We start from the raw sequence: 27,070 nt of genomic DNA, 5'->3' as shown, positions 1-27,070 counted from the left end.
ATGATAGGTTGTTGAATTGAAATATGCCTATGAAAAATAGATGGAGGAAGTATAGAGTAAGAAATAACTAGTTATACAGATTGCGACTACTTTGCGAGACGAATCTTTTAAGTCTAATTGCATCTAATTGCTCGATGATTTGATAATGCGGTGCTACAGTAAACATGTGCTAATGACGGATTAATTAGGCTTAATATATTCGTCTTATAGTTTACTGACGGATACTGTAATTAGTTTTTTATTAGTGTTTGAACACCCCATACGATATCTTATATAATACTATATGTGGCACGCCAAAATTTTATACCCGGATCTAAACACCCCCTGAGTGGCCTTGATGTCTCCATGCCGAATCACCATGGCCGCTACTCAAATAGAGCTTACTAGCACTGTCCTCGAATTGGGGCATGCCAAAGCTGGTCAGCACTTCTGTAGGGGGAATAACACGGGGAGAGAAAGAGGATGTGCCATTTGTTAGAGCAAGTTTAATAGTATAGCCAACTACTAGCTCCAATTCATCTATAGCCAATCTAATAGTTTATTCATACAATAGTTGCATACTACACTGTTAATACATGGTCCCACCTATCATACACACACTACGTCTTGAAGTCTCCGTGCTACAGCTGGCTGTAGCCCGCTGCCTTTCTCTCTCCTTATTTATCTCCTTAAAATATGTTTGCAGCTGGCTTATAGCCTGCTATTGTACCTGCTCTTAGACTGTTCCTGCTTGTTGGGAGGGGTCGGAAACAGAGCAACGAACACAGCCTAGAGTGAGTTCTTTCCCCCAACGTTTTCAATTCACATCCTCGTTTTCCGCGCGCATGTTTTTCAAACTGCTAAATGGTGTGATTTTTGCAAAAAAAAAATTCATAGGAAAGTTGCTTTAAAAAAACATATGAATCCATTTTTCAAAAAACACAGCTAATAGTTAATTAATTACGTGCTAATGGACCGCCCATTTTATGTGCACAGGAGATTTGTTCCCAAGAACGAACACGGCCCAAGAGAGATAGTCCAATTTGAAACAAAATTAAGAAATCATAGATCAAAGTGAAAACAATAGCTAACTAGAGTCCAATGGGAAAGTGTAGGAATAATACCTAGCCCAATGTATAATTCACTTTAGGTTTTTTATACTAGTTACCACATCAGTCAATTATAATTTTTTTTTTCCATCTTATCAATTATATTGAACTAGAACTGCCCTCCTACACCCCACCAACCCTCATTTAATAAGGACATTCTACCCCTTTGTCTCGTAAGAAAACTAACTTTATATAACGAAGAAAGTAGTTTTCATCCTTAATCTCTTAAAAGCAAAGGGCAAAGTCATTTAGATATTATTCATGGCAAATGAGATGGTAATAGTCAACAATTACTATTTTTTTCTAAAATAAGTGCAATTATATATTTAAATTTTGTCCTAAAATAAGCACAATCCTATCGTACTACTTACCCATTCAAATTTTTATCCATCTTACCCTCAACTACCATCCAACTAACATCCTTCATTTAATATGGGGATATTTGGGTAATTTTTTTTCTCCTTTTATTTTTTTGCTCTCACTTCTAAAAATGAACTTATAGTGAAGTGGAGGGAGTACTTGAGGGGAGGGAGAATCAGACACGTCATTATACTAGCAAACCTCATATACAGATAATCACATCCACACACATTCAAATGTGTAAACAACATGTGTTTTTTAGGTGATTATTGATTCCGTTTCGTCTTTGTAAACAACATGTGTTTTTTGTTTTATTTTCTAAATAATCTTAGAAGTTAGAAATGCTGGCCGGCTAACGAAAGTGTGTCACAGTAAAAGCTGGGAGTCGTAGCTTAGGCTCTCATCCTGGATCAAGCTTTTGTTGTTACTTTCTTCGTGCTTCCGGTTAAGGTCCTTAAATACTTTGGTTCACTCCTTTTCGATCATGATGCACATTATGGTATTTTGTTCTCCCTCTATTTCATACAAAACCAATATAATACTCGATGTGATACATTCTAGAACTATAAATCTGAATATATATTCGTTTAGAGTTTTTTTACTAAAATATGTTACATTCGGCCCATATTCATTTTTTTTTTTTTTTGCAAACGAAAGGGAGTATATTTGAGTGAATCGGGGTTGAGTGTCCGGTCAAGATTGCTTCCCGGTACAACGTGTTTGTGTCAGGGTCCAATTTTAATTCTTTTATTTCCAAAATCAGATCGTGACACACAGGGCCCAATTTGCATACCGTGTTAGGGTCTAATCCCTAAGTCCCTGTTTGAGGGATGGTAAAATTTTGAGAAGCAGTTTGGTTGGTAGCCAGCTTTTTAATTGTGTTAGTTTATTTTTTAGATTGTATAACTATGTTTCTTTTAAAATTTAGACCAAAAGTTAGGTCGTTTGATGAGTTTTTAATTTTAGAAGAAGCTTATATTAGATAGAAACTCTTCTAAACAGACCCAAGTTTGATTTTATTTCCCCTCCAATCGTAGTCGTCTCATCTCCTCTCCTTTTGCTCTCTCTCTGGTTAGACTTATCATGTCTTGATTTAATTTCCTTCCATGCCACCAACACACGTGGCCATCCGCCGACCATCCTCTCTTTTCTGAGCTTTCTTGCATTTTCTTAACTTGTAGGTTACATTTTTTTTTAAGAACATTGTAGGTTACATTCGGTGCAGCGAGGGCTATGGTAAACGAATCGGATTAGCAGCGAGTACAAACATATATATTGGCAATAGATGTGTTATGCCCCTAGGCCCATTTGAAGAGGATGTGAGTTTTCTTTTTTCAAGAATTATCATAAATATGATGATGTTGGAATTGGTGATTTGGTGAATAAGAAATAGACTGTTTTATACAGTGATTTCAGTAAAAAAAGAAATAGAATATTTTGGACACAAATTTCCCCCTTAAAACTAAGGCTCAAATCATATGAATTTAAATTCTAAAATCATTTAATATTTATCATAGTTTTAATTTCTCCGTTGTAACGCATGTGTCTTTTTCTAGTTTACTCAAAATGTTTAAGAAATTATTTAGTCAATTTATGTTTGTTTCAATATAGCGTTGTACCACCAATATATAAGTGGTGGAGCGAAAATTTGAACACGAGGGGATCAATATTCAGGGCCCCTTTGATTTGGAGGAAAAACATAGGAATTTTGGGGATTTCAATCCTATAGAAAATTTCTCTATGAAGCCCTTTGAAACAAAGGATCAAATCCTATCCAATCCTTTGAAATTCCTATGGAATGGACAATCCTATAGAGATTTCGGAGGAAATTTAGCAAGAGCTTCCACCTCTTGGTAATTAACTTTCCTTTGAGTCTATCCCTATCATTTAATTCCTTCGTTTTTCCTGCGATTCAATCAAACGGTCATTCCTGTGTTTTGCAATCTTCTGTTTTTCCTGCTACTATGTTTTCTCGATCTTTCGATTCAAGGGAGGCCTCAATATAATGCCACACAACAGGTATCATAAAAAATGAGCATCTACCGGGCTGGATGAAACTTAATGTTGATGGCTCTTTTGATGAATTAGAAGGCACGGGAGGAATTGGGGCAATTCTCAGAAATAGTTCAGGCGAGGTTATTTTCTCAGCCTGCGGTAAGCTGAACCGTTGTGCAGGGCCACTCGAATCTGAACTGGTAGCTTGCAGAGAAGGGCTGGTGATGGCCCTTCAATGGACCTTGCTCCCTATCGTCCTGGAAACAGATTGCCTGGAAGCTATGCAAATGATTCTTGCCAAGGAAGAAGGGAGATCTGAATTTGAGTTTATAATAAGAGAGATTAAGTGTCTCTTGATCAGGAACAGAGAGGTTGTACTGACGAAAATCAATCGTAATCAGAACAGCGTCAGTCATGCTCTAGCTAGCAGAGGTCGTCGAGAATCCTTAACGGTCTTTTGGCCAGATGATTCTTGTAATTTTATTTCGCACTTGGTTTGTAATGACTCTATAGCTGAGTAATGCATCTCTTTTCCCCGAAAAAAAAAAATACTAGCAGCTAGTGCGCGCGTACGCTCGTCCTGCTCTCCCTCTCCCCTATATATATATGCTTGTAAACACATTGCCGTGAAACGATTATATTAGAGCGCGAGAAGCTAGCTAGTTACAAAGTAGCTAGTCACAAACACACACATCGCCAGCTAGCTAGCTAGCTAGCCAGGCCAATCAAGTGAGGAGAGGAAGAACATGGCGAGTAGTAGGATTCTGGTGATAGGCGGCACGGGGAGACTCGGGCGTCACCTCGTGACGGCAAGCCTCGACGCCGGCCACCCGACGGCGGTGCTCGTCCGCCGCCCGGCCACCGCCGGCGCCCGAGCCGACAGCCCCGTCAAGGCCAAGCTCATAGAGGAACTCTGTGACAATGGAGCCAGACTTGTCTATGTACGTAGTCATTAACTAGTTCAAGATGAGAAATTTTACGGTTTATGAGAAAGTACGTTGAGGTATATAAATTTTACACTAAAATATTTCGTATCTCGAGACGCTTTAGTACCGGAAATACCAAATTTTACATAAAAAATTTGAAACTCTTAATACCTTATCAAGGATAGTAAAATCACCCTTTAAGATATATAACAGTTTATCAGATTAACTAGCTTCGTTGATCTACTAATATAATACTTCCTTTATTCTGAAATATTTGACGCTGTACTAAAACACACGTCATGAAAAAGAAACAGAGAGTATATATATTTATCACGTATTATATTAATCTGCAGGGGGACGTCAACGACCACGATATTCTAGTGGCGGCGATCAAGAACGCCGATGTGGTGATCTGCGCTGTTGGTCACACTACGCCGCACAAACTGGTGGAGAACCAGCTTAAGATCATGGAAGCAATCCGGGATGCTGGCAATGTCAAGGTAGTACGTGCTATATATAACTTCAACTCCGCGCACTGCATATGAAGTAGCAACTCCCTCCGTTCCACATTATAAGATATCCATTAACATTCATATAAAGTTAAACACATATATAAATATGGATTCGTGCATGAATATTTAAAACCCAATATATCTTATAAGGTGTAACAGAGTAATTAAGCACCTTGGTTTTTTTATTATTATTGCAATCGACTACACACATATGAACAGAAAAATGTAACGCATGCAGCGGTTCGTGCCATCTGAATGTGGAGCTAGCGGAGCAGATGCTGGAGCCAGCAAGAAGCATCCTGGGAGCCAAGCTTCGAGTCCGCGAAGCTCTGAGAGCTTCAGGGATTCCTCACACCATCGTATGCGGCTATCTGGTTCATGGCTTCCTGCTGCCCAAGGCCGGAAACCCTGAAGCTGATGGCCCCCCGGTCACCACGGCAACCATCTTTGGTGATGGCAAACAAAAAGGTTTATATATGCATGAAACATGATGTATTATTTTAAGGGATTTTAATTTTCCTAGTGTTTTATCGTAAAATTAATAATCCCTTTGTCTTGAAAATAAAGTGAACAAAGAGCTCGTGCCTTTGTTTTCTTTTTTTTAAAAAAAAAATGAAACTAAAGAAATCATCATCCCACCCGTACCCCTGTTGTTCATAAATAATTATCGGTTCTGACCAGAAGTAGAGACAAAAAAAAATTTTAAGCAATGTGAAAGTCAATAAATTTAAATGTAAGATATTATTTTAGTACTACCTCCGTTTTTTAATATATAAACGTTTAATCATTCGTCTTATTCAATTTTTTTACAAATATAAAAAGTTTTAAGTCATGCTTAAATAATATTTGACGATAAATCAAATCATAATAAAATAAAATGATAATTACATTAAATTTTTTGAATAAGGCGAATGATCAGACGTATCTCAAAATATCAACAGCGTTATGTATTAAAAAATGGAGAGAGTACTCAAAACCGATAGTTATTCGTGATCGAAGGGAGTATCATTCGTCCATACGCGTGGATATAATATTATCGCATAGCTAGCTAGTCAATCAATTACTTTTTCCAAAAAAAAAAAAGGAATACTCTTCATTCAATCAAATTATAAGTGCATGATTGATGATTCAAAAAGTACGTTTTACCCCCCCCCCCCAACTATTGTGGTAGTACGATTTACCCCCCTAAACTACAATACCGGATATTTGACACCCCCAAACTCTTAAAACCGGATAAATTACCACCCTAACTCGATCCGAAGCGGTTTTCAGCCTACGTGGCACACACGTGGCGATACAGTCAGCAAAAAAACAAATAAAAACAGGTGGGGCCCACCTGTCAGCCCATTTTTCTTTTTCTCTCCTCCCCCTCTCTCTCTCGGTGGGCAGAGAGAGGCCGCGGAGGTGACGCCGACGGCGAGCGGCGAGCGGCGGGCCGGGGTGGAGGCGGCTAGTAGCGGCGCGCGGGGTCGGAGGCAGCTGGGGGCGGCGGGCGCCGAGGCCGCGGCTGGGTGGCGTGCAGGCGAGGCCGAAGGTGGGTGGGGGCGGAGGCAGCTGCGGGCGGCGAGCGAGGCGCGGAGGCTGGCGGCGGGGGGCGGGCGGCAGGCGGGGGCGGAGGCGGCTAGGGGCGGCGCGCGGGGTCGGAGGCGGCTGGGGGCGGCGGGCGCGGAGGCGAGGCCGGCGGCGGGCGTCGAGGCCGTGGCTAGGGGGCGCGGAGGCGAGACCGGAGGCGGGCGGGGGCGGAGGCGGCTGCGGGCGGCGGGCGAGGAGCGGAGGCCGGCGGTGGGCGGGGGCGGAGGCGCCGACGACCTCCGCCATCCCGGCGGCCTCGCTGTCGCTCCTCGTCCGCCTCGACTGGAACATGACAGGAGCAACTGCCTCGGCTCCGGCCACGGTTGGGTCGCCGTTGGGGAGGTGGGGATGGTGCGGTGGAGATTGGGGGAGGGGACGGCGACACGTAGAGGAGAGGGTCGATGACGGCGGCGGGCAAGGTCGGAGGCCGCGCGGTCGACGCGCTCCGCCTCCGCCTCCACCGTCAGTCGCTCGAGCTCGCCGCCTCCACCACGACCACCTGAGCTCGCTCCACCGCTTGCTCTGCCGCCGCCGGTGGCTTCCCAAGCTCGCTCCGCCTCCACCGCCGCTTGAGCTCGCTCCGTCTTGCCACCCACACGAACGAGGTCCACCTCCGTCGCTGGCCGGGCCAGCTGAGAGAGAACCTCCGTCGCCGGCCAGAGTGCGCGCGCGTGCAAGGGGAGTTGGAGGGATACGTATGACATGTGGGCCCAGAGAATATTTTTTATTTTCTTTGCTAACTATATTGCCATGTTGGCGCCACTGTACAAATTCAACACTAAACCGCTAAGAACAGTACTCAGGGGGGTTATTTACCCGGTATGAATACTTGAGGTATAAAATATTTGATTTTATTGTTTAGCGGAGTAATTCGATCCACCGCGATAGTTTAGGGGTAAAACGTACTTTTTCCTAATTTATATTAAACATATCAGCAATGTTCGTGGACGAGAAGGATATGAGCGCGGTGACAATAAAAGCCGAGGAGGACCCACGAACAGTCGACAAGATACTGTATGTGCAGCCACCTGCGAATTTGTGCTCTCTCAATCAGCTCGTCTCCGTGTTGGAGAAGAAGATCGGCAGGGACCTCGAGAAATGCTACGTGCCCGAGGAAGAGCTTGCAATAAAAATCGAAGGTAAATTAATTTGAATCAATTAATCAATCTAAGAGCTCAACGAGAGAGCTAGCGAGCTCGTTAATTAATCAATAAATAAATTAACTAATTAATCTGCCCTATACATACTACATAAATAATTCCGGGTGGTGGATGTATATGTATATGTGTGTAGCAGCATCCCCGTTCCCGCTCAACTTTCAGTTGGCCATAGTGCACTCGGCGTTGCTGCCCGGGGTGGCGTCGTGCGGGCAGACCGCCGTCGGCGTCGAGGCGACGGAGCTGTACCCGGACATGGAGTACGTCACCGTCGAGGAGTACATCGACGGCCTGATATGATCTGACGATACTATTCATCAGCTGGTCGAGCCGATCAGATTCGTATGCTGCATGTTAATTACTCCCGTTTCAAAATATTTGACACCGTTGACTTTTTAAGCATATTTTTTACCGTTCGTCTTATTAAAAAAAATTGTAAAATATATAAAACTATATATGTACATAAAAGTATATTTAACAATGAATCAAATGATATGAATAAGACGAATAGTGAAACACGTACTTAAAAAATCAAAAAATCAATAGTGACAAACATTTTGAAATAGAGGGAGTAATTAGCTGCTTTGTTCTGGCCTGTACCACTATTTTCGTAAGGGAATATATGTGCATGTACTGTATCATTATTATTTATTACACGGGATACCTTCTTGGTAAAACTCCGCGTGTAGATGATGAAAAGTTGTACTCCGTTCTATACAGTTTACTTGTTGTTCTAGCATTTGAAATTTGTATAATAATATTTGTCGTTTTTAGATTTTAAAATATTTTTAGAGTCCTTCCTTCCATTCACCAACAAAGTACTAATAATAAGAATTAATACTCGTTGCAAATATGTACTACTTACTCCTTCCTAAATTGATAATCATATAATAGAATTTAAAATTTCTCAAATAGATCATCACATAACCGCATGTACACGAATTTCATTGAAATACAATTAATGCATTATGAGAGAATATGTGCATTCTAGGGTGTAATTGGTATGGTGTTTTAATCGATGCATGTTATTTTAATAATGGAATATAATAAAAAAAATATGTATTGTGGGATAACATGTGCATGGTGTCTTGATTGATGCAATTTAAATTATCCTTGGTCTTGGTGCATAAACATATATAATGATCAATTTGGTATAGATGGAGTAATACTCATTGCAATGTTTAATGCTTTGCTTTCGAAAAGATGGTTAATTAGGATGCAGTTCACCTCATAATTTAGGATGAGATTTATTAGAACGATAAATGAATTGGAACATAGGGAATATTGTTTGTTATAGGTTATACTTCTTTAGGTAACTAGTTGCCACCCCGCGTCTTTGCCGCAGGTCTTGTTCTTTTATCGTCAAACAAAATCATAGTTTTAAATGGTTAGGTGCAACTCTATGTATATACGAAATACATGATAATGTGAATTTATATATGCCTTGTGTTATTACAATACAATTCATGCTTTATTTTTCCAAGTGTCATTGTATAGTGTTATAATATATGAATATTATTTTCATGCGCAATATGGGCTTAGTTGTATTTAGATATGGGCTTAGTTGTATTTAGATAGTTTGCATCTCTCTACTTCCCTCAAGTTTTTTTCTGAAAATGGATTCAGGTAATGATACCTAATAATCGTATGCTATCTTATCATGCATAATAAAACAAAACAACACACATATTTAATAATAATCACATATTAAACAATAATTTGTTTGTATTCGGAAAACATGGTATTATGCATAAAATATGTATCAGCGCTATGTGTGACTATGAGGTGGAGCAAAGGGAGTTGAATGAATAACTAATAAATGATCGAATTAGATGAATAAGTAGCTTCTTAATCCAACGGTTGTTATTTTTATACTAATATGATCTGATGACTTAAAATTGTTGATGATGTGGCTTCTTGCATGTCTTGCTTTATAGGAGTAAATGCCCCTTAGTGGGTACCGACTATATAGGAAGATAGGATACCTCGCATGTAAACGATGAAATTGTAATGTTTAATACTCTGTCCATCCACAAATATAAAGACCTTAGTGTTTAAAATTGATTCATAAATAAATTGAAGAACATCCAATAATCTTATTCTACCAATCACTTATTTTTAATCCAATCTTTGCCCTAACCACCCCTTATTTAATGCTAAATGTACTATTTCTCTCAACCTTAGCCTCTTTAAGAAAAGACAAAAGTTCTTGCATTTGTGGATAGGAGTAGAAAACATTAGGTGCAGGGATGGATCCATCGGTAATTAAATTAAAATTTTGAAAATATTAAATCCAGACATATATATTTGGAAATCAACCAACTGCAATCCAATTAACAAGGTATTCAATTATGTTTTGAATTAATAAATGCAAAGATATTCTTTTCCATAGTGAGTAGCATGCATATGGCCTGTTTAGAAAGCTTATGAGAATCAAAAGCTCCCTCAAATAGTTTAGTTTTTATCCAGATTATAAGAAACTGTAGTTATAGAATCTAGAAAATAAACTAAAGTCAGAAATTGTTTGTGATATCCCGGCCCAGGGCTTAATAGGATTAATAGAATACTCATATCAACAAGTTGTAACTTTTTTCTGGAAGCCAATCTTGAAAGAACTCTGAGGTTAAACGTGATTGGCCTGGAGCAATTTCGGGATGGGTGACCGACCGGGAGATTCTTCCCAGGTGTACACGAGTGGGGCAATTTCGGGATGGGTGGCCGACCGGGAGATTCTTCCCTAGTGCACACGAGTGATTTCGGGATGGGTGACCGACCAGGAGATTCTTCCCAGGTGCACACGAGTGAGGACAATGTGTTGGTCAGTATCAGAGCCTGCACATGAGTGATTTCGAGATGGGTGACCGACCAGGAGATTCTTCTTGGGTGCAAACGAGCGGAGCAATTTCGGGATGGGTGACCGACTGGGAGATTCTTCCCAGGTGCACACAACGGGTGCACATGAGGAGCAATTTCGGGATGGGTGACCGATCGGGAGATTCTTCCCGGGTGCACACAAGTGATTTTGAGGACAATGTGTTGGTCTGCACATGAGTGATTTCGAGATGGGTGACGACCGGGAGATTCTTCCCGGGTGCACACAAGTGGAGCAATTTCGGGATGGGTGACCGACCGGGAGATTCTTCCCGGGTGCACACGAGTGAGGATAATGTGTTGGTCGGTATCAGAGACGACTCTCGCGGGACGTTACAAAATCGTCGGTGTCTTAAGGGGCGAGAGGCGGGACGTTACAAAATGGTGCCAGAGCCGACTCTGACTCTCGGTGTCTCGGTGTATTAAGGGGGTGAGGATCTGACATCCCGACCCAGGGCTTAATAGGATTAATAGATCGTTGGTGTCTAATTTTGGGATGGGTGACCGACAGGGAGATTCTTCCCGGGTGCACACGAGTGGAGCAATTTCGGGATGGGTGACCGACCGAGAGATTCTTTCCGGGTGCACACGAGTGATTTCGGGATGGGTGACCGATCGAGAGATTCTTCTTGGTGCACACGAGTGAGGACAATATGTTGGTCGGTATGAGAGCCGACTCTCGCAGGACGTTACAAAATCGTCGGTGTCTTAAGGAGGGGAGACGGGACATTACAAAATGGTATCAGAGCTGACTCTGACTCTTGGTGTCTTAAGGGGGTGAGGATGTGACATCCCGGCCCAGGGCTTAATAGGATTAATAGAATATTCATATCAACAAGTTACAACTTCTTTTCCGGAAGCCGATCTCAAAAGAACTCTGAGGCGGCCCAAGGCTTAATAGGGTCAATAGAATACTCATATCAACAAGTTACAACTTCTTTTCCGGAAGCCGATCTCGAAAGAACTCTGAGGTTAAACGTGCTTGGCTTGGAGCAATTTCTCTGTGAGGAAAGTATATGACCTATGAAAACTGCCAGATGTAAGTGGGCCCGGCCTGGGAGAGGCGGGACGTTACATTGTTTCTTCAGATTCTCACAAACAAACTACCAATTAGCTAGTACTTTTTAAAATTTTAAGCTCGCCAAATAGAACCAACAGTGTTACATCCATTCAACAGAATCTCCGGTTAATGCACATGTTTCATATAGAAGTTTATTAAAATATAACTATACGAAAGAGTTTTATAACAAATCTTGTGATATATTTCCCATTTAAAATTTTTATTTATTTAATAATAGTTTGAGATTTGATAGACACATTTCATCATCACCATTTAGATGGAAAATATGTAGTGCAAATCACATATATAGTGGAAATTTGAAAACTACCGTTGGATCGAGAAGTGGATGTTCAGGATTCGTCTACGTCACTATGAGTTAAAATAACTCTAAGTAAAATTTTAACTTCTGAGTGAATCTGCGAGTTAAAATTTTAACTCATGGAGTCATGGTGACGTGGACGAATCTCAAACATTTATTTCTTGATCTAAAGGTAGTTTTTAAATTTCCACCACTACACATATATGTAGTGCAGCCATATTTTCCTGTTAAGTGGAATCACTCATTACGGTTGATAGAAGAAGGCATCACGTCGATCGGTCCACTATGAGACGAAAACTAATGACAACCAAGCTTTATTTGACACACAGCCCATATCCAATGAACCCGACAACAAGACAAAAGTAACTAATAATTGATTAATTTCCCCTTAAAAATAATTTATTAATTGGGTAAAGTTTGGTGGCTAGAGATTTGTCACGTATTTCATCAAGTAAGTTATTTTTAGTGGGGAAAAAAAAGTTAAAAATCGCATAGCACAAACTCACCATAGGGCTTCTGCTTACCTCTGTTACTCCCTCCATTTTATATTATAAGTCTCTTTGCCTTTTCTAATATTACATTAATAAAATTTTAACCATATTTATAGAAAAAAGCAATATTTATATCACCAAATTACTTTTATTAAATCTAACATTAAACAAATTTTGATAGTTTTTTTGTTTAGTGTTGAAAATATTGCTATCTTTTTTTACATTCTTGGTTAAAGTTAAAAATTTTAACTTAGAAAAAAAAAGTCAAAAACAGAGTGGCCCTCCTTCCGTTCTCTCCTTTCATTTCCATACGCGAAAAATAAGCATCGTCTCCTCCCTAATTATATGGATATGATCCGTTAATTTACAAGCCCCCAATCTATCTCAAATTATATGGGATTGATCCGTTACAACTTACATGCATATAGGAGTGCACTTATGTAACTAGTGAAAAAAAAGGAATAAGTTCACTTTTACTCCCTAAAAAGTGATCCGGATCTAATCCATGACCCTAAACCACAAAACCGGATATCTCGACCCCCTAACTATTGAAACCTGTACAATTTGACTCCCGGTTTTGGAGGACGGTTTCGCTGACATGGCGCTAACGTGGCGGTGTTGACCTAATCTGTGGTGCTGGATATGGCGCTTAGGTGGCATTTCAATTAAAAACATATATGGGACCTGTTTGTCATTCACACACACAAAATTGTGGGGCCCACTAACATGTGGGCCCCACATGTCATCCTCTCCCTTTCTTCTTCCTCCCCCTCCCTTCTCTCTTTCTTTCTCCCTCTCCCCTTCGGCCATCCGTGAGGAGCGAGCGGCGGCGGGCAAGAGCTGAAGTAGCGGCGACGGTGGCGAGACCTGACGCAGGAGCTAGCTGGAGCGGTGGCGGCGATGGGTGTGGGCCGGAGTGGTGGCGGCCGGCGGGAGCTGAAGCGGCGGACGGCGGTGGCGGCAGGCTGGAGCTGACGCGAGTGGAGGGGAGGAGGAGAAGGAGGAGGCACTAGACTACGAGGTCGCACCTCCTCGCGGCGGCGATGCGAATGGATGTGGGGAGGTGGTGGACGGCGACGAGGAGCTCAGATCCCGGCATAGGGAGTGGCGGCGGCGGAGGAGGAGAAGGAGGTAGTCCCATGTTGTCCGCTCAAGTCTCCCCCGGCACCCTCGGGCCACGCCGGCGCCCAGCTCTTGGCCCGCCGAAGCTTTCGACCGCCGTCCCCCCGCTCTATCTCGTCGGCGTCGGCACTGTCGTCCTCTCCCGCCTCTGTGTCAGCTCCAACCTGCCGCCGCCACCGCTTCAGTTCCCACTGGCCGCCATCGCTTCATCCCCCACCCGCCGCCGCTCGCTCCCCACGGACGGCCGAAGTGGAGAGGGAGAAAGAAAGAGAGAAGGGCGGAGGAGGGGAGGAAGAAGAAAGGGAGAGTATGACATGTGGGGTCCACATGTCAGTAGCCCCCACAATTGTTTGTGTGTGTGAATGACAAACGGATCCCACATATATGTTTTTAATTGAAATGCCACCTAAGCGCCACGTCAGCACTATGGACTAGGTCAACACCGCCACGTCAGCAAAACCGCCCTCCAAAACCGCCAAGGGAGTCAAATTACAATGGTTTCAATAGTCAAATTACAATAGTTTGCGGTTTAGGGTTATGGATTAGATTCGGGTCACTTATTTATGGAGTCAAAGTGAACTTATTACAAAAAAAGGTATTATTAGAGGCCCATTAGGCATGAGCCCATCCCCTCTCTTGCCAGCGGCCCATCAAAACGGTGGCTCATTGGGCCCAGCCCAAGCCTCCGCCACGGGCCGCAGCCGCTTCTCTCAGCCCATGGACTCTCGAACGGCCCACCTCAACCCGCGACTAGTGTTTTGTGCGAGCGGCGGCGGCGCCGCCGGCGGCGAGAGGAGTTACTCCGAGCAGATGGGGCGGCGGGTCCTGAACAACGCGCGGCGCACGACGGCGAAGGCAGCCCATCTCCGGCGTCACGGCCTCCTTCCTTAGCACCGAGGTGAGTACTAAGTACTAATTACTAAACCCTATCCATCTACCAGCCTCTTCTTACTGCTCCCGTGGTCCACTGAAGAAATCAATCCCATCAAAGCAGAGGATAATGTTTGGAGTAGTTGTGACGGATGCTCTACTGGGGTGGTCAGCTGCTGTGCATTTTGGGGTTTTAACCGAGAAAACTACCAAAAGGAAAAGGAGGTGAGGTGATCTGGTCATTTCAGTTCAGAGTAGTATGTAGGATCGTTCGGTACCTAGGCTTGATAATCGGCTTATAATTTGCCCCATCTGGATGGACGAAATGTGGTGACTTAGTGTGAAACTGTGAATTGCTATTGGAACATATTCATAAGATTGCTACTAGTAGATTTTCTATTTGGTAGCTTTGCCAAGCAGTTTTGTAGTATCTGCTAATCCTCCTCCATTTTTAGCTGTTCAGGTCAGGCATGTGTTCGCTATTCCCCAGATTATGCTGCGCTTGAGGCTTTGTGCTTCTTGGCGTGTTGACAAGTTAAGAGTGTTTGCCTTACTAAACCCGTCTTCAGTTTTGAATGCATGCTGTTATGCACCATAGCAGTAAAGGGATAACAGGCCAAAGGAAAACAAAGTGATAGTTGGCATACTGCCTTGCCTGTTTGCTTCTTTTATTTTGGCTTCTGCGTGCGAAAAAAGTACAGGAAATATTCTGATTTTGCTCAGTGCCCTTAATTTGTTTATCCAACATCTGTTCTCTGTTCAGTATTCTGATATTTAAAGTTTCAATATTTTTCAGGGTACATAAAAAAATTTGAGGTCATCGATCCCCATAGAGTTGGAAAAAATCAATGTAGACCTTGATGGAAGGATTAAAGATTGTAAGAATCTTACCTATAGGCAGGACCACAGGATATTAGCGAAGGAAATAGAACAATACAGAATTCAGATGCTTCAAACACGGCAGGTATTCCATCTCAATTTTTACCGCTGACATATTCAGTCAGTTGTTGATGAAGATCTGATAAGTTCTTGATTTGAATATTAGATACTGTATATGCTTTTGAAAGAATGGAAAATATGCAATATCAATTGTGTAAATTATGTTTAGGAGCAACTAAATGTTCGACTAGATTAGACAGTAGCCTAAATGTCTTTGTATCATGAACGCCTATTCCCTGAGAAAACTTTAATAATTGATGCTTCCAATTAGCGTAATTGTATTGTACCTTCTTAGTTGCAATTGTTTTGTTTCTGAGGCAGCACACTCTTTTGACATGTCAGTGCAAAATGTTTTAAAAGAGGTTGCAGTAAAATATGGACTGTGAGAAAAATGATAAGTAGCACCATGGATGAAGTGCCCCAGGTGCAAATGGCCTTTCGAGAAGCAAACAAATGATGGCTGCTGAGATCCATGGACCATGGGCTATCATTTTGGGGTAATAAGTCATTTTTGTCTAATACGATATCTTGCAATTTCCACTCCCATTTATGACATTTTCAGGGAGATTATGTTGCGGAACTAATTGGTGTTGCCTAGAGTGTATGTAATTAACTAGTTGTTACTCGATTCATATCTATTTTTGCAATGGGCTAGTTCCAAATTTACATTTTTTTTTTAGAGAAGGGTATTTTTTACCCGGCCTCTACATCCAACCGGATATATACGGCCATTGAAGTAGGGAACTTAGCCCCGCAAACAACCCAATCTGAATTCGCTCTATAGGAGATTTGAACTCAGGACCGGCCATTGAAGTAGGGAACTTAGCCCCGCAAACAACCCAATCTGAATTCGCTCTATAGGAGATTTGAACTCAGGACCTTGGGGTACTACTCAGGTCACTGTAACCACTAGGCTACATGCCCTTTTGTATTTCAAATTTACATATCAATTTAATGCTCTACTCCCTCATGGCCTCATTTTACAGTGTGGTATTTCAGCAGGGTTAATGGACTATTTCGTGATCACAACTCCAAATTTTGTTCTGGACCATGAGGAAACAATTAGCCAAAATGTGGGCGGGCAAGTCCATGGTTATTTTCATTGAGAAGGAACACTGTTTTTCCTATCTTGTTATGTCTGCCCTTGTTATCCTGTGTGCTATCGCTGAACCCATTTTGTTTCTACTTTGAGTAATGTTGCTTCTGTTTATAGCAACAAAAAAATTGTAACTCAAAGAACTATTAAATGCCAATTGTTAAACAAAAAGATTGTAATCCTTTGTTTGGAGTATTCATAAAAAGATTATAATCCTTTATTTGGAGTATTCTTTCTGTAGGCTTAATATGACAACTGCATCTAGATATTTGGAGATACATGAGTAACTATTTGGAGATACAAGCTTTTCAGAAATCTTGCCTGTACTGAAGGTTAAAATTTTCTCCTCTTTTTTGTCTGTAATCGTGGTGTTCATGTGTGTGAAATTGATGTTTTGACTGGAACTTCTCTAGCGTTGTCGTCAAATCATGAAATTCCTGTAATTCTGGGGGAGAACTGTAAGGGAAAACAAAAAAAAAACAAGGTAAATTCCTTGGATATCATACACTTGTGACTTGTGTTCGAGTCCCTGAAGATTTTTTTGGGTTTTGTAATCTGATAGAATATGCTACCTTTAAATTCTTAGGCGGAAGAAATATCTTTAATTTGTGGCAGCAGTGGAAGAAGTGCAAGAACCTGTTCACAAATCCCAAGTCATTGTCAAGGCCTCAGGGGACCAAATGAGGCGTTACATCCTTCACAAGAAAAATGTCGTACAAAATGTCAGGATTCAAATTTATGATTTCAAGGTTAATGCTGCAGTTTCAAACAAGTTATGTAAAGTACGAATACCCGGAATGTTTCATCACATCACTGAGGAGGACCGTGCGATGTTTTAATCTAGATATAGGATTTTCAAACGATTTTGGAGGAAATTTGCTGGTTCTTGCGATATTCCCCTAATTCATTTTTTTCCTCCCTCTGCAAAAAAGTAGGTAGATTCAAACTTTATCCGAAATAACTGGTGGATATTTGTACGCTGCCCCTGAGGAACTAGCTGGTCGTCTCCAGAAGTCCAGAGGAAGCCAAGAGATGGGCTCCGCTTCGCTGGCGACGCAGCCTTCGCCGGCGGCGTGCCTCCCGTCCCTGCCCGCCGGCGGCCGTCTCCGCCTCCGCCTGGCTCCACCACCCCGCGCTCCGCCGCGCCTCTGCAAGCGCGCCGGTATCTCATTACCCCTTCCAGTTTCCCTCTTTTTTTTCGTGTTTGTTCTTTGATTTTTTTAAAAAAAATTATTGTTTCAAATTTGAAGTTGCTTGCAATTCGCTCACTTGTTACCCTCATATGCGTACGATAAGTTGTTGTAGTGCAATTTTTTTTCGTTTTCTTTCCATATAGTAGCAACCTTGGAAGTGAAATCATGGTTGATAAGGGCTTTGAATTTACATGGTACAACATTTTGTATCATGACTTCATGTTCATGATCATCTCCTTGAAATCTCTGAATGGCAGCAGAGCATTCCTAGGAATTTCTCATCAGCAGTAGTGGTTTGTACATGGACTTTAGTCATTTTTAATTTTATTTATACGGTAGGCTGAAATTACTATACTTGTACTACTTGAACACATTCTGAATTTGTACCGTCTGTTTGGTGCTGATAGGTGTTGTTCTTATTGCTGTAGGCAAACTCCGGGTTGTTACCATCAGATCAGCTCATAGTGGTGTGAGCAATGTATCTGTAGAAACCCCTCCTGACAATGAGGCATCCGTGACCGGTGCTGCTTACGGCTTCAGAGGAGCAACAACATCGCTTACGAATGAGATGTTAACTTCGTCGAAGAAGATTACTCTTGTCAGGCATGGTTTGAGCACTTGGAATGCGGAAAGCCGTGTACAGGTTGGTATTTACCTTTCAATCAGAGGTTCACTGCAACTTCTGCTCCCATTTCTTTCCCATGATTAATATTTTGGTGAGGTGTACACTGTTTGTAGATGTGGTTTCTTTGTTTAAGTTTTGGTGCTCATTAGACTGCATGAACAAACAACCATTTTAACAATTTGTTTACGATACCTGTTGCAACTTTATATTTAGTTCATGGAATCTCCTCAATAATCGAGATGCATTTTATTGAATGCGTTAATGAACCAGTTTCTTTTGTCTAGGGAAGCTCAAATCTGTCCGTGTTAACAGAAACTGGTGCCAAGCAGGCAGAGAAATGTCGCGATGCCCTTGCGAACATGAAATTCGACGTTTGTTTCTCTAGTCCTATCTCACGGGCAAAGGTTCTAATTCAATAATCCTAATATGAATCTATCACTTGTTACCTAAATAACACAAATGCTTGACTACGTTGTTCTTTATACGCAGTCAACTGCCGAAATTATATGGAAGGGAAAGGAGGAGCCTCTTATATTTCTTGATTCTTTAAAAGAGGCTCATCTATTCTTCTTAGAGGGCATGACCAATGGTATGTTGTTGCTTGTACAAGCCTTCAATCTCTTCACTCTTACTGTCCATTTACGCAAAATGACCTTAGTAAATACTTGGAGGCAGCGGATGCTAAGAAGGAATATCCAGAGTTGTACACCAGATGGCGGGAGGATCCTTCAAATTTCAAGGTCAATGGCATGTACCCAGTTCGGAAGTTATGGGGAACAGCAAGAGAAGCTTGGAAGGAAATCTTGCTTACTCCAGTATGAACCTTTCAACCTTTCAAATTCTCCTCTTTTGGGTATCTTGAACATTCATTCTGTTCTCCACATTTTTTGTGCCAGGGAGAAAATATGTTGGTCGTTACTCACAAATCTATTTTGCGCGCACTCATCTGCACCGCGCTAGGTCTTCCTCCTGAGAGGCAAGTTGGACCTTTCCTATGGCTACAGTTTGGAGTCTTATGTACACTTGGATTGGAAAAATTCGTTGAAAATATTACGAGTTGCTTCACAATATTACCCAACTTACAAGATTGCAAACATTTCCTTTTTCTTCTTTTTTTTTGAAATAGCAATTTAATCATGCAGGTTTCGTTCCATTGATGTGAACAATGGTGGCATGTGCGTCTTCACTGTAAACAAGCGAGGAGAGGCTATGCTTCAAGCCCTTAACATGACAGCACACATGTATAGTGACCATACATACCAGTATTAGTTATCTGTTCTTCTCTTTTTTGGGGGGGTGTCTGCATTTCTGTCAAGTATATTAGCAGTTTAGCACACCCTGATTAGACAAACTTCATTCTCGATGAAATAGCATGGATAGGTCACACAAGTCGACCCTCTCTGATATAGTTGTTGATGTGAATATAAACTGTTTACAAGGATCAACTACTCAACTACTGATGCGCTGAAAAGTGAAAACTGAACATTTTTTAACCAGTCTAAGCAAGCTTTGATCATCAACTACTACTTATGTGCTCCCTCCGTCCTCAAAAAAAAAAAAAGACATCCTGTATTTTCGTGTCCAACGTTTGACCGTCTGTCTTATATGAAATTTTTTTATAATTAGTATTTTCATTGTTGTTAGATGATAAAACATGATTAATACTTTATACGTGACTTGTCTTTTTAATTTTTTTCATATTTTTTTCAAATAAAATGGACGATCAAACGTTGGACACGGAAATCTAGGGTTTGTCTTTTTTTTGGGATGGGGGGAGTAGGTCACTTGTACATTTTTTCTGGATTTTACCCCATGATATATGGTTTTCTGAGTGAGAATGAATATCACAACCAACTGCACTATTAAGAAAAAAGGAAGAAAAATGCTGAATGACCATGAGTTATGACAACCAATTGCACCCTTAACAAAGAAAAAGGAAGAAAATTGCTAATGACCAGCCATCTGGGAGAAACAGGGCTTCTAATTGGCTGTCATTTGATAACGAGTCATGATATGAGCAGTAAACCCTGTTATTAAAACAAGAGAGGACAAGAGGGATTTTGTCTGTATCCTTTCCGTTGACTCCAGAAGGGATTTCTTTACTCACAAAATAACTTCATTTTTAACCGTCTGAGATTGCGACCTCTGACCCTGTCATGTAATAACTGGTTGAAGGAAATTTTGGACTTTAACCAAATCGTGGATAACATAAATAACCGATGTGTCAAACATCCTAAACAATTTTGAAACTCTCATGTGACATATCCTTCTGAAATTTACAATTTTACATGCCATACTGGATTAAGAAGCCACAACACAAAACTTACAATTTTTCTGTTTACATAATAGTAGCAGTTGCGATCATATATCACTAGCTAGCTGTATACAGAAACTATGTGCTTTCATACTATAACGTTTGATCATCACTACTATAGAAAAGCCTTTACAAGAAAACATATAAAAAAAATAAGAGATTTTCTCCCATTCTTGAAGAGGCACAGACGTCCGTGGCATTTTTATCCAACGGCTATATAACTCTCCAAGAATAATAAGAAACCTCTTAAAAAAAACAGGCTGCTAATCTCACTTACAAGCACCTACTCTATCTCAAAATAAATAAAATTCTGTACATAATTCTGTACATAAATAAAAATTAATTTATTTTAGAACGGAGAGAGTACTACTGACTCTAAATCTAGAACGACACCTCTACTACTCTAAAAAGCTAAAAAGCTAGTAGTAGAGATGCTCATGGGAACATGGGGAGTGTGTAAATGGAGTACATGAGCATGAGGTAGTACAGGACGATGGTGGCGGAGCCGGCGACGAGAGCCGACCTGACGCGGTCGCAGAAGAGCGGCACCTGGACGCAGATCGCGATCCAGCCGGCGTGGCTGTTGCCGTTCTTCCCCAGCTCCGCCATGGCGCCCGCCGCCGCGAACGCGCCGGCGAGCACCATGCCGAGCACCACGTCGGCCATCAGCAGCAGCCTCGCGGCGAGCTTGCTCGTCGACGACGGCACGAGCAGGACGACCAAGCTGCACGCGCTCACGGCGGCGTTGGCGGCGACGAAGAACCTGCATCCAGGAGATCGATCGGTCGGTGGAATTCTTCAGGAACATAACTGCAAATGCAAACGAAATGTGCCAGTGCTTGTGGTGTTCTCTCCCAGAATAAACGAGTTAGTATGGGACATATTCAGATTTGTAGTATTATGAAATGTTAAATCCCGTATTAGATTTGTTTATTTAAGAATGATGAAGAGAGTAGGTGCGTAGCGTGGCTTGTTTTTTTTTTCCTTTTTTTGACGATAACCTTCCAAACCTGTTGTCTTGTATCTTTTTTCATGTTTTATCAATATGAAACCTCTGCACAAATACGGTGCTACTGTGCTATTGCAACTTACACTAGCGATGGAGTGTAGCGGAACTTGGCCTGCACCTCCATGCCGTAGACGATGACCTCATCATGGCTCATGGCCATGAGCACCGCCGCGACCGCCGCGGCGCCGGCGGCGGCCACCCTGAGCACGACGGCGACGATCCACCGAGCCTTGGCGGAGAACATCTTTGTGTGTGTGTTTGTGTGTGGATGTGTGTTACAAGGTGATTGACACACTGAGAGCCTGAGAGGGAGAGAGGGCGGCAATATGTGTATTTGAAACTATGAAATGCTCAAGATAATGATAAGGGTACAAGCAGATAAAGTTAAGAGTACATGAAGTGGTTTCGTGATGTGATGGATTAAGTAGGAGAAGAGTTGCATGGCATCTTTAATATAGGACTTGCCAACTAGTATAATTGCACAAAAAATATTAGTTTGTAGTGTCGGCTTTGTTTTTTAAAAAAAAATGATGGTTATGGGAGCGGTTTATAAATTATAGATGTCCCCATAAACCGATGGTTACCTGTTGGAAAGATGTGAATTTGAATAAAATTTGCATTAAATTAAAAATTTAGAATTGTTCCCATCCGATTATTGTCATGTAGCACAAGTATTTGGCGCCCTTGTTCCTTGAATCTTTCTTACCCTTATGTTTGCATGCCCATGCTTAACGTAACAGAACTTCTTTTTAGTATTTTACCACGGTTGATGTTATTAGAACAACTCAATTTTGCTCCTTCTGAACCCTCAAGGGATATCTCTTGTATATATCACAAACAAATTAAAGAAATGCAACAGGGAGAGGCCCCTTTAGCTTAAGCTTCTTAGGATGAACAATGATCAAGCCAATTAGCTAGTGTAGTTTAAAATATGAGACTGTCAAATCAGCCGGGCAGCTTCCTCAAGAAGTTAGGACGATGATGCTGTCTTATTAACTGCTCCGTGTCACAGGGGCCCCCGATGTTTTCTTGCCCTAAGTAGTCATCGCAGCTAATCCACATCCAGAAAAGAAAATTTCAATGATTTATTAATCTGAAGCTGGTAGCCCTGGTACACAGGTTTTTTCTGCGAGGCCGCAAGTTTTTTACCCTTTGTATTGACTGCAAAATGGAAACTATTTCTGTATATATATCTCCAACTAGTTAAACTCCCTCCATTTGCGCTTTTGTCTTTTTCTCTTTCTCCTTAGCACGTGATGTACTATTCCATTTTTTTAAAAAAAGTTCCACTCGTTCACGTGTATAACCTCAACCAGATCGTTGTTTTTTTATTAAATGGCCATGTATAGTAGCCTTATTTTTTTCACTTATGCTTATACTTATTAGTCAAAATTTAAATTTTCAACTTTAAATTTAGAGTTGATTTTGAGGTTTTTTTGTCGAAGTTTATTTTTCAGCCTTTGTTTTTAAATCGCTAAGAACACACATATATATATATAATTATTTACAAATTATTTTCTATTTGTAAATATGTTGTTTTGTTTATTCCCCGACTAAGCGAAACGATGAAGTCGTAGATTGGTAATAGAAGCAACCTGGCATTCACATCAAACCGAAGTTAAAATTTCCAGTTTTGATTGTTTGGAAGGTGTTTCCTTTCAAAAAAGAAATGAAAAGGAGAAATGGGGTTGCACTCTTCATGATTGCAGGAACCAAGTTTATCTCTACTTAATTTGATGTATACTAGTATGAAAACTTGAAGGAACCGTTTTCTTGTCGTTTAACTGGGACAACAATGGTATTCGTTTAAAAATAGGAGAGAAAACCAAGTCCATTTTTTTAATTTAATAGAGAGGAAAACGTGTGATTGATCGGATAAGACGAACGAAACATATATTAATTTAGCCTCATAAACCAACACGACACACGGAGAGCGATGTGACTGTGTTATGCTGTGAAACATTAAAAACAGTGGTCGTTACAAAAAAATTGGTGTCGTGTTGTACGCAGCATATGCAACGCCACTACCGGTAAACATCAAAGTGAGAACAAAGGTTTGTAATGTCGGCACGTACGTATACATGCATGCCGATTACCCGCACGTATAATGTAAATTTAAGATGTAAAAAATTTGAATTTGAAATGTCAACTCTACTCTCTTACGTACAAGGGTCATCTGTCTTTACACTCAAAACAAATAAAAAAGAAATGTAAACTAATTCGCTTTAATCCATTCACGCCGCCCATGTTTCCTCATCCCCTCACTCGATCTATGGGGAATTACATTGTGAGTGTTGATATGTTTGCCACATATTTGTGATTTACTAATGTACGATGTCTATACACTTTAGTCGGAAACATTGGTAACTGATATATTATTTTAGACTAGGGGATATCCTGTGCAATTTTGTGCGGAACTAAGGTAATTGAAGTAAAATTAGTTTTGATATGCAACTCTATATTTTATTTCTATAGATTCAATTGTATTTTCTCACAATAAAACTTAAAGTTATAACTGGATTTCATATACAACGACTCTTATGTTAAAAGTAAAATTAGATATAACTGTGTATTTGCATAAAACTGCATTAATCCACCTACACTATTATAATTTGAACCCATCACAATCTAACCGTTTAAATATTTATCTGTTTTATTAATGCGAGAATCTCTAGCCTTCAAAGCGAAATGTGGTGAGTTCTTTTTAGTTATTTTTGTAATATAATAAATTTTAGATTCCAACATTTGGCCAGTAAGCAAGAGGTGAAAAGAGAAATCGCTACTGATTTGGTTACATATTATGGAACAAATTAAATGACCGGAAAACACTTCTCCCTTTTAACCAAGGGCATCACTGCCATTAGTTTTACGAATTGCATAGGCGAAAAGTCCCTTTTTCACGAGGCATACATCTAATTTATTTAATAACAAGAAAGAGAAGAAAAACACGTTTGATGATATGGTAAAAAAACAGAGCATATATTGAGCTTCACACCCAAGAAATGATGTGATTTTACGAAGCTTAGAAGCAACCAAAATACAGTGGTCGCTGTTAAAAAAATGGCACTGGCGGTGAAATTGAAAACGGCGGACAAAACAAAAGCTCCACGGCCCAACGGCCAACGCGCTTCGCCCCTGTGTTGTGTGTTGTGTACTTGTGTGCCGTGACGATCGCTACCCCATATGTGTTAAATCCGATGGCACGGTCATTTTTGGCTTCAGAAATAAGCTACTCATCGTCTTCCAGGGTTCACCTTTCTGATTGAACATTAGACGTTGGGATCTTTAACCCTCGACGGTATGTTGGTTTTCGTCAGATTTTCGATCATTTTAATTGCATTTATGTTGTTTCAGACCTGAATTCTAGATAATCATTCGAAATTTTAGTCGAAATCCACTTTCACCCCGCATCAAAAAATTCAAAATGTTTTCATGGTTTTCATCGAAAATGTGAGCCATATAGTTTAAAATATGAGACTATCAAATCAGCTAGGAATATTTATATTTTTGAATGGAAAATATGTCATTCAGTGTGAAATAACGATGAAATGGGTTTGTAATGCTATACAGGGTTTATCCTTCCGATGAACGGTACCTGGATCCGCAACATTAAGGTAAAACGGTATTTGCCAAATTTCATTCAAATTTACTATTTTAAGTGTGGATCTTAAAAAAGAAAAAGTGTGAATTATCTCTCTAAATTACTGTAACAGTACTAATTACACCCATAAACTATAAAGCCAAATACTTTAAACATCAGACCCTTCAACCCAAACGAATTATCCCCTAACTCGGTACGGAGTGGTTTTATCATACATTTAAATTCGTTCCGCATCAGAACCTCGAAATCTCATGGTTTTCAGCTGGTTTTGGTCGGAAAACGTGCAGCCCCATCGTTTGGTTGTTTAGTGGAATAAGCCAAACAGCATATTCTCGAATGGAAATTAATTTATGAATAAAACTTTATATACATACTCCTATGGTGGGAGATTGGTTATTCTTAACTCGATTCTTTCGAGCCTTCCCATGTTCATGTTATTCTTTTTTGAAATACCTCGAGATGTACTTCAAAGACTGGATTACTACCGATCGAGCTTTTTCTGGAGCAGTGATAGCCAGAAAAAGAAATATAGGTTAACAAAATGGGATTATATATGTCGGCCAAAAGATCAAGGTGGACTGGGTGTCCTAAATCTTGATATCATGAATAGATGTTTGTTGAGCAAATGGCTATTCAAGCTTTTTAATGGTGATGGCCTATGGCAAAACCTTTTGCGCAACAAGTACTTAAAAGGTAAACCCCTCTCCCACATGTCACACAAACCAGGAACATCCCAAATTTGGGCTGGCCTAATGAAAGTAAAAGATCAAGTTTTTCAGTATGGATCTTTTAAACCTGGTAATGGGATGGAAATAAGATTTTGGGAAGACACATGGTTGGGCTTGCAACCACTCAAATATCAATATCCTTCTCTGTACAATGTGGTTCGAAAGAGACATTCTACTTTGGCAGAGGTTATGAGCACAACACCGTTGAATGTTTCATTCCGATGATCAATTGTAGGACCAAAGTTAGTTGAGTGGAATGATTTGATTTCTCGACTAGCTAACATAACCCTGTCAAATGAAAAGGATTGCTTTATTTGGTCGCTACATAAAAATGGCCATTTTTCGGTCAAATCCATGTATAATGCGATCATCAATTCCAATGTAAGAATCCACAAGAGGATCTTATGGGAGGTAAAGGAACCACTAAAAATAAAAGTATTTATATGGTTTCTTCAAAAAAATAATCTTGACGAAAGATAACCTCATAAAGAGAAAATAGAGGGGAAACAAGCAATGTTGTTTTTTTAATACACAAGAGACCATCCAACATCTTTTTTTTGACTGTCATGTTACACGTTTTGCTTGGCGATGTGTCTTCTTTGCCTTCAATATTCCCCCTCCCCACAATGCAAAAGATATTTTTGGTATCTGGCTAAGGGGAGTGCCTAGACCCACAAAAAAAAATGATTTTATTTGGAGCTAGTGCTCTATGTTGGTCAATTTGGCGTTGCCGTAATGATATGGTTTTTAACCATAAAAAAATGCCTAACATCATACATACAGGTTATCTTCATGTGTTCCAATTGGCTCCACTCTTGGTGTATGATGCTTTCACAGGAACAACAGGATACTATGCACAATGGTGCTATGCGCTTGGAATTGGTAGCCAAGAAACTTTTACTTCAGTTTGGATGGCGTAGTACCTGCAGAATTTCGTGATAGAATCTATGTGATTTTAAAAAAACATGATTTTTAGTATATCATATTATCGGCAGAAGTTGGAGGGTTTGTCCCATCTCGCCTTTTTTTAAGCTCTTTTCTATTCACTTCTGGACTTTTTGGCTGTGTGTCTACGGGCAGAAGTCGGAGATGTAACCCATTTCCATTATCTAAAAAAATATACATATTTTTATTGCTCTAAAAGTAAAAGCTGGAAAATAAACTTTAATTAAGAAAACCTAAAATCAGCTCTAAATTAAAAATTAAAAATTTAAATTTTGGC

At 40.6% G+C, this 27,070-nt stretch overlaps 2 protein-coding genes, 1 long non-coding RNA gene and 1 pseudogene across 3 annotated transcripts; 3 read left to right on the top strand and 1 right to left on the bottom strand.

Annotated features, from left to right (window-relative positions):
• The first annotated feature begins 4,189 nt into the window (after positions 1–4,189).
• Positions 4,190–7,910, top strand: LOC127757152 (isoflavone reductase homolog IRL-like; annotated as a pseudogene).
• Positions 7,911–14,268: 6,358 nt separating this feature from the next.
• LOC127763307 (uncharacterized) lies at positions 14,269–16,756 on the top strand. The gene is made up of 5 exons (XR_008015689.1): positions 14,269–14,371; positions 14,447–14,568; positions 14,807–14,877; positions 15,140–15,307; positions 15,625–16,756. It is a non-coding gene; the product is annotated as an uncharacterized LOC127763307 (long non-coding RNA).
• A 417-nt stretch (positions 16,757–17,173) lies between these two features.
• Positions 17,174–19,692, top strand: LOC127763288 (probable 2-carboxy-D-arabinitol-1-phosphatase). The gene is made up of 7 exons (XM_052287943.1): positions 17,174–17,540; positions 18,000–18,214; positions 18,481–18,600; positions 18,686–18,785; positions 18,872–19,011; positions 19,093–19,172; positions 19,339–19,692. The coding sequence occupies exons 1-7, from the start codon at positions 17,411–17,413 to the stop codon at positions 19,463–19,465; spliced, it is 912 nt and encodes a 303-aa protein (XP_052143903.1). The 5' UTR covers positions 17,174–17,410; the 3' UTR covers positions 19,466–19,692.
• Positions 19,693–20,596: 904 nt separating this feature from the next.
• Positions 20,597–21,923, bottom strand: LOC127763297 (CASP-like protein 1C1-2). Its single transcript, XM_052287955.1, has 2 exons — positions 21,603–21,923; positions 20,597–21,273 (listed from the first exon to the last, which is right to left on the bottom strand). Exons 1-2 carry the CDS (start codon positions 21,761–21,763, stop codon positions 20,946–20,948), a joined length of 489 nt encoding a protein of 162 aa, XP_052143915.1. The 5' UTR covers positions 21,764–21,923; the 3' UTR covers positions 20,597–20,945.
• Between the last annotated feature and the right edge of the window lie 5,147 nt (positions 21,924–27,070).

The sequence above is a fragment of the Oryza glaberrima genome, chromosome 1 (genome assembly GCF_000147395.1).
Source record: "Oryza glaberrima chromosome 1, OglaRS2, whole genome shotgun sequence".
NCBI classification, from domain to species: Eukaryota; Viridiplantae; Streptophyta; class Magnoliopsida; order Poales; family Poaceae; genus Oryza; species Oryza glaberrima.
Note: the sequence above shows the minus strand (reverse complement) of the source record. Positions and strands in the feature narration are given on the sequence as shown.

What these genes read in the sequence shown, in the direction of transcription:
- LOC127763288 (XM_052287943.1), top strand. Translation starts at nt 17,411, where the DNA reads ATGGGCTCCGCTTCGCTGGCGACGCAGCCTTCGCCGGCGGCGTGCCTC. An exon ending in GTCCTATCTCACGGGCAAAG is followed by an intron (nt 18,601 to 18,685) that starts GTTCTAATTCAA and finishes CTTTATACGCAG; the next exon opens with TCAACTGCCGAAATTATATG. An exon ending in AGGAAATCTTGCTTACTCCA is followed by an intron (nt 19,012 to 19,092) that starts GTATGAACCTTT and finishes TTTTTGTGCCAG; the next exon opens with GGAGAAAATATGTTGGTCGT.
- LOC127763297 (XM_052287955.1), bottom strand. Translation starts at nt 21,763, where the DNA reads ATGTTCTCCGCCAAGGCTCGGTGGATCGTCGCCGTCGTGCTCAGGGTG. An exon ending in CGCTACACTCCATCGCTAGT is followed by an intron (nt 21,274 to 21,602) that starts GTAAGTTGCAAT and finishes TCCTGGATGCAG; the next exon opens with GTTCTTCGTCGCCGCCAACG.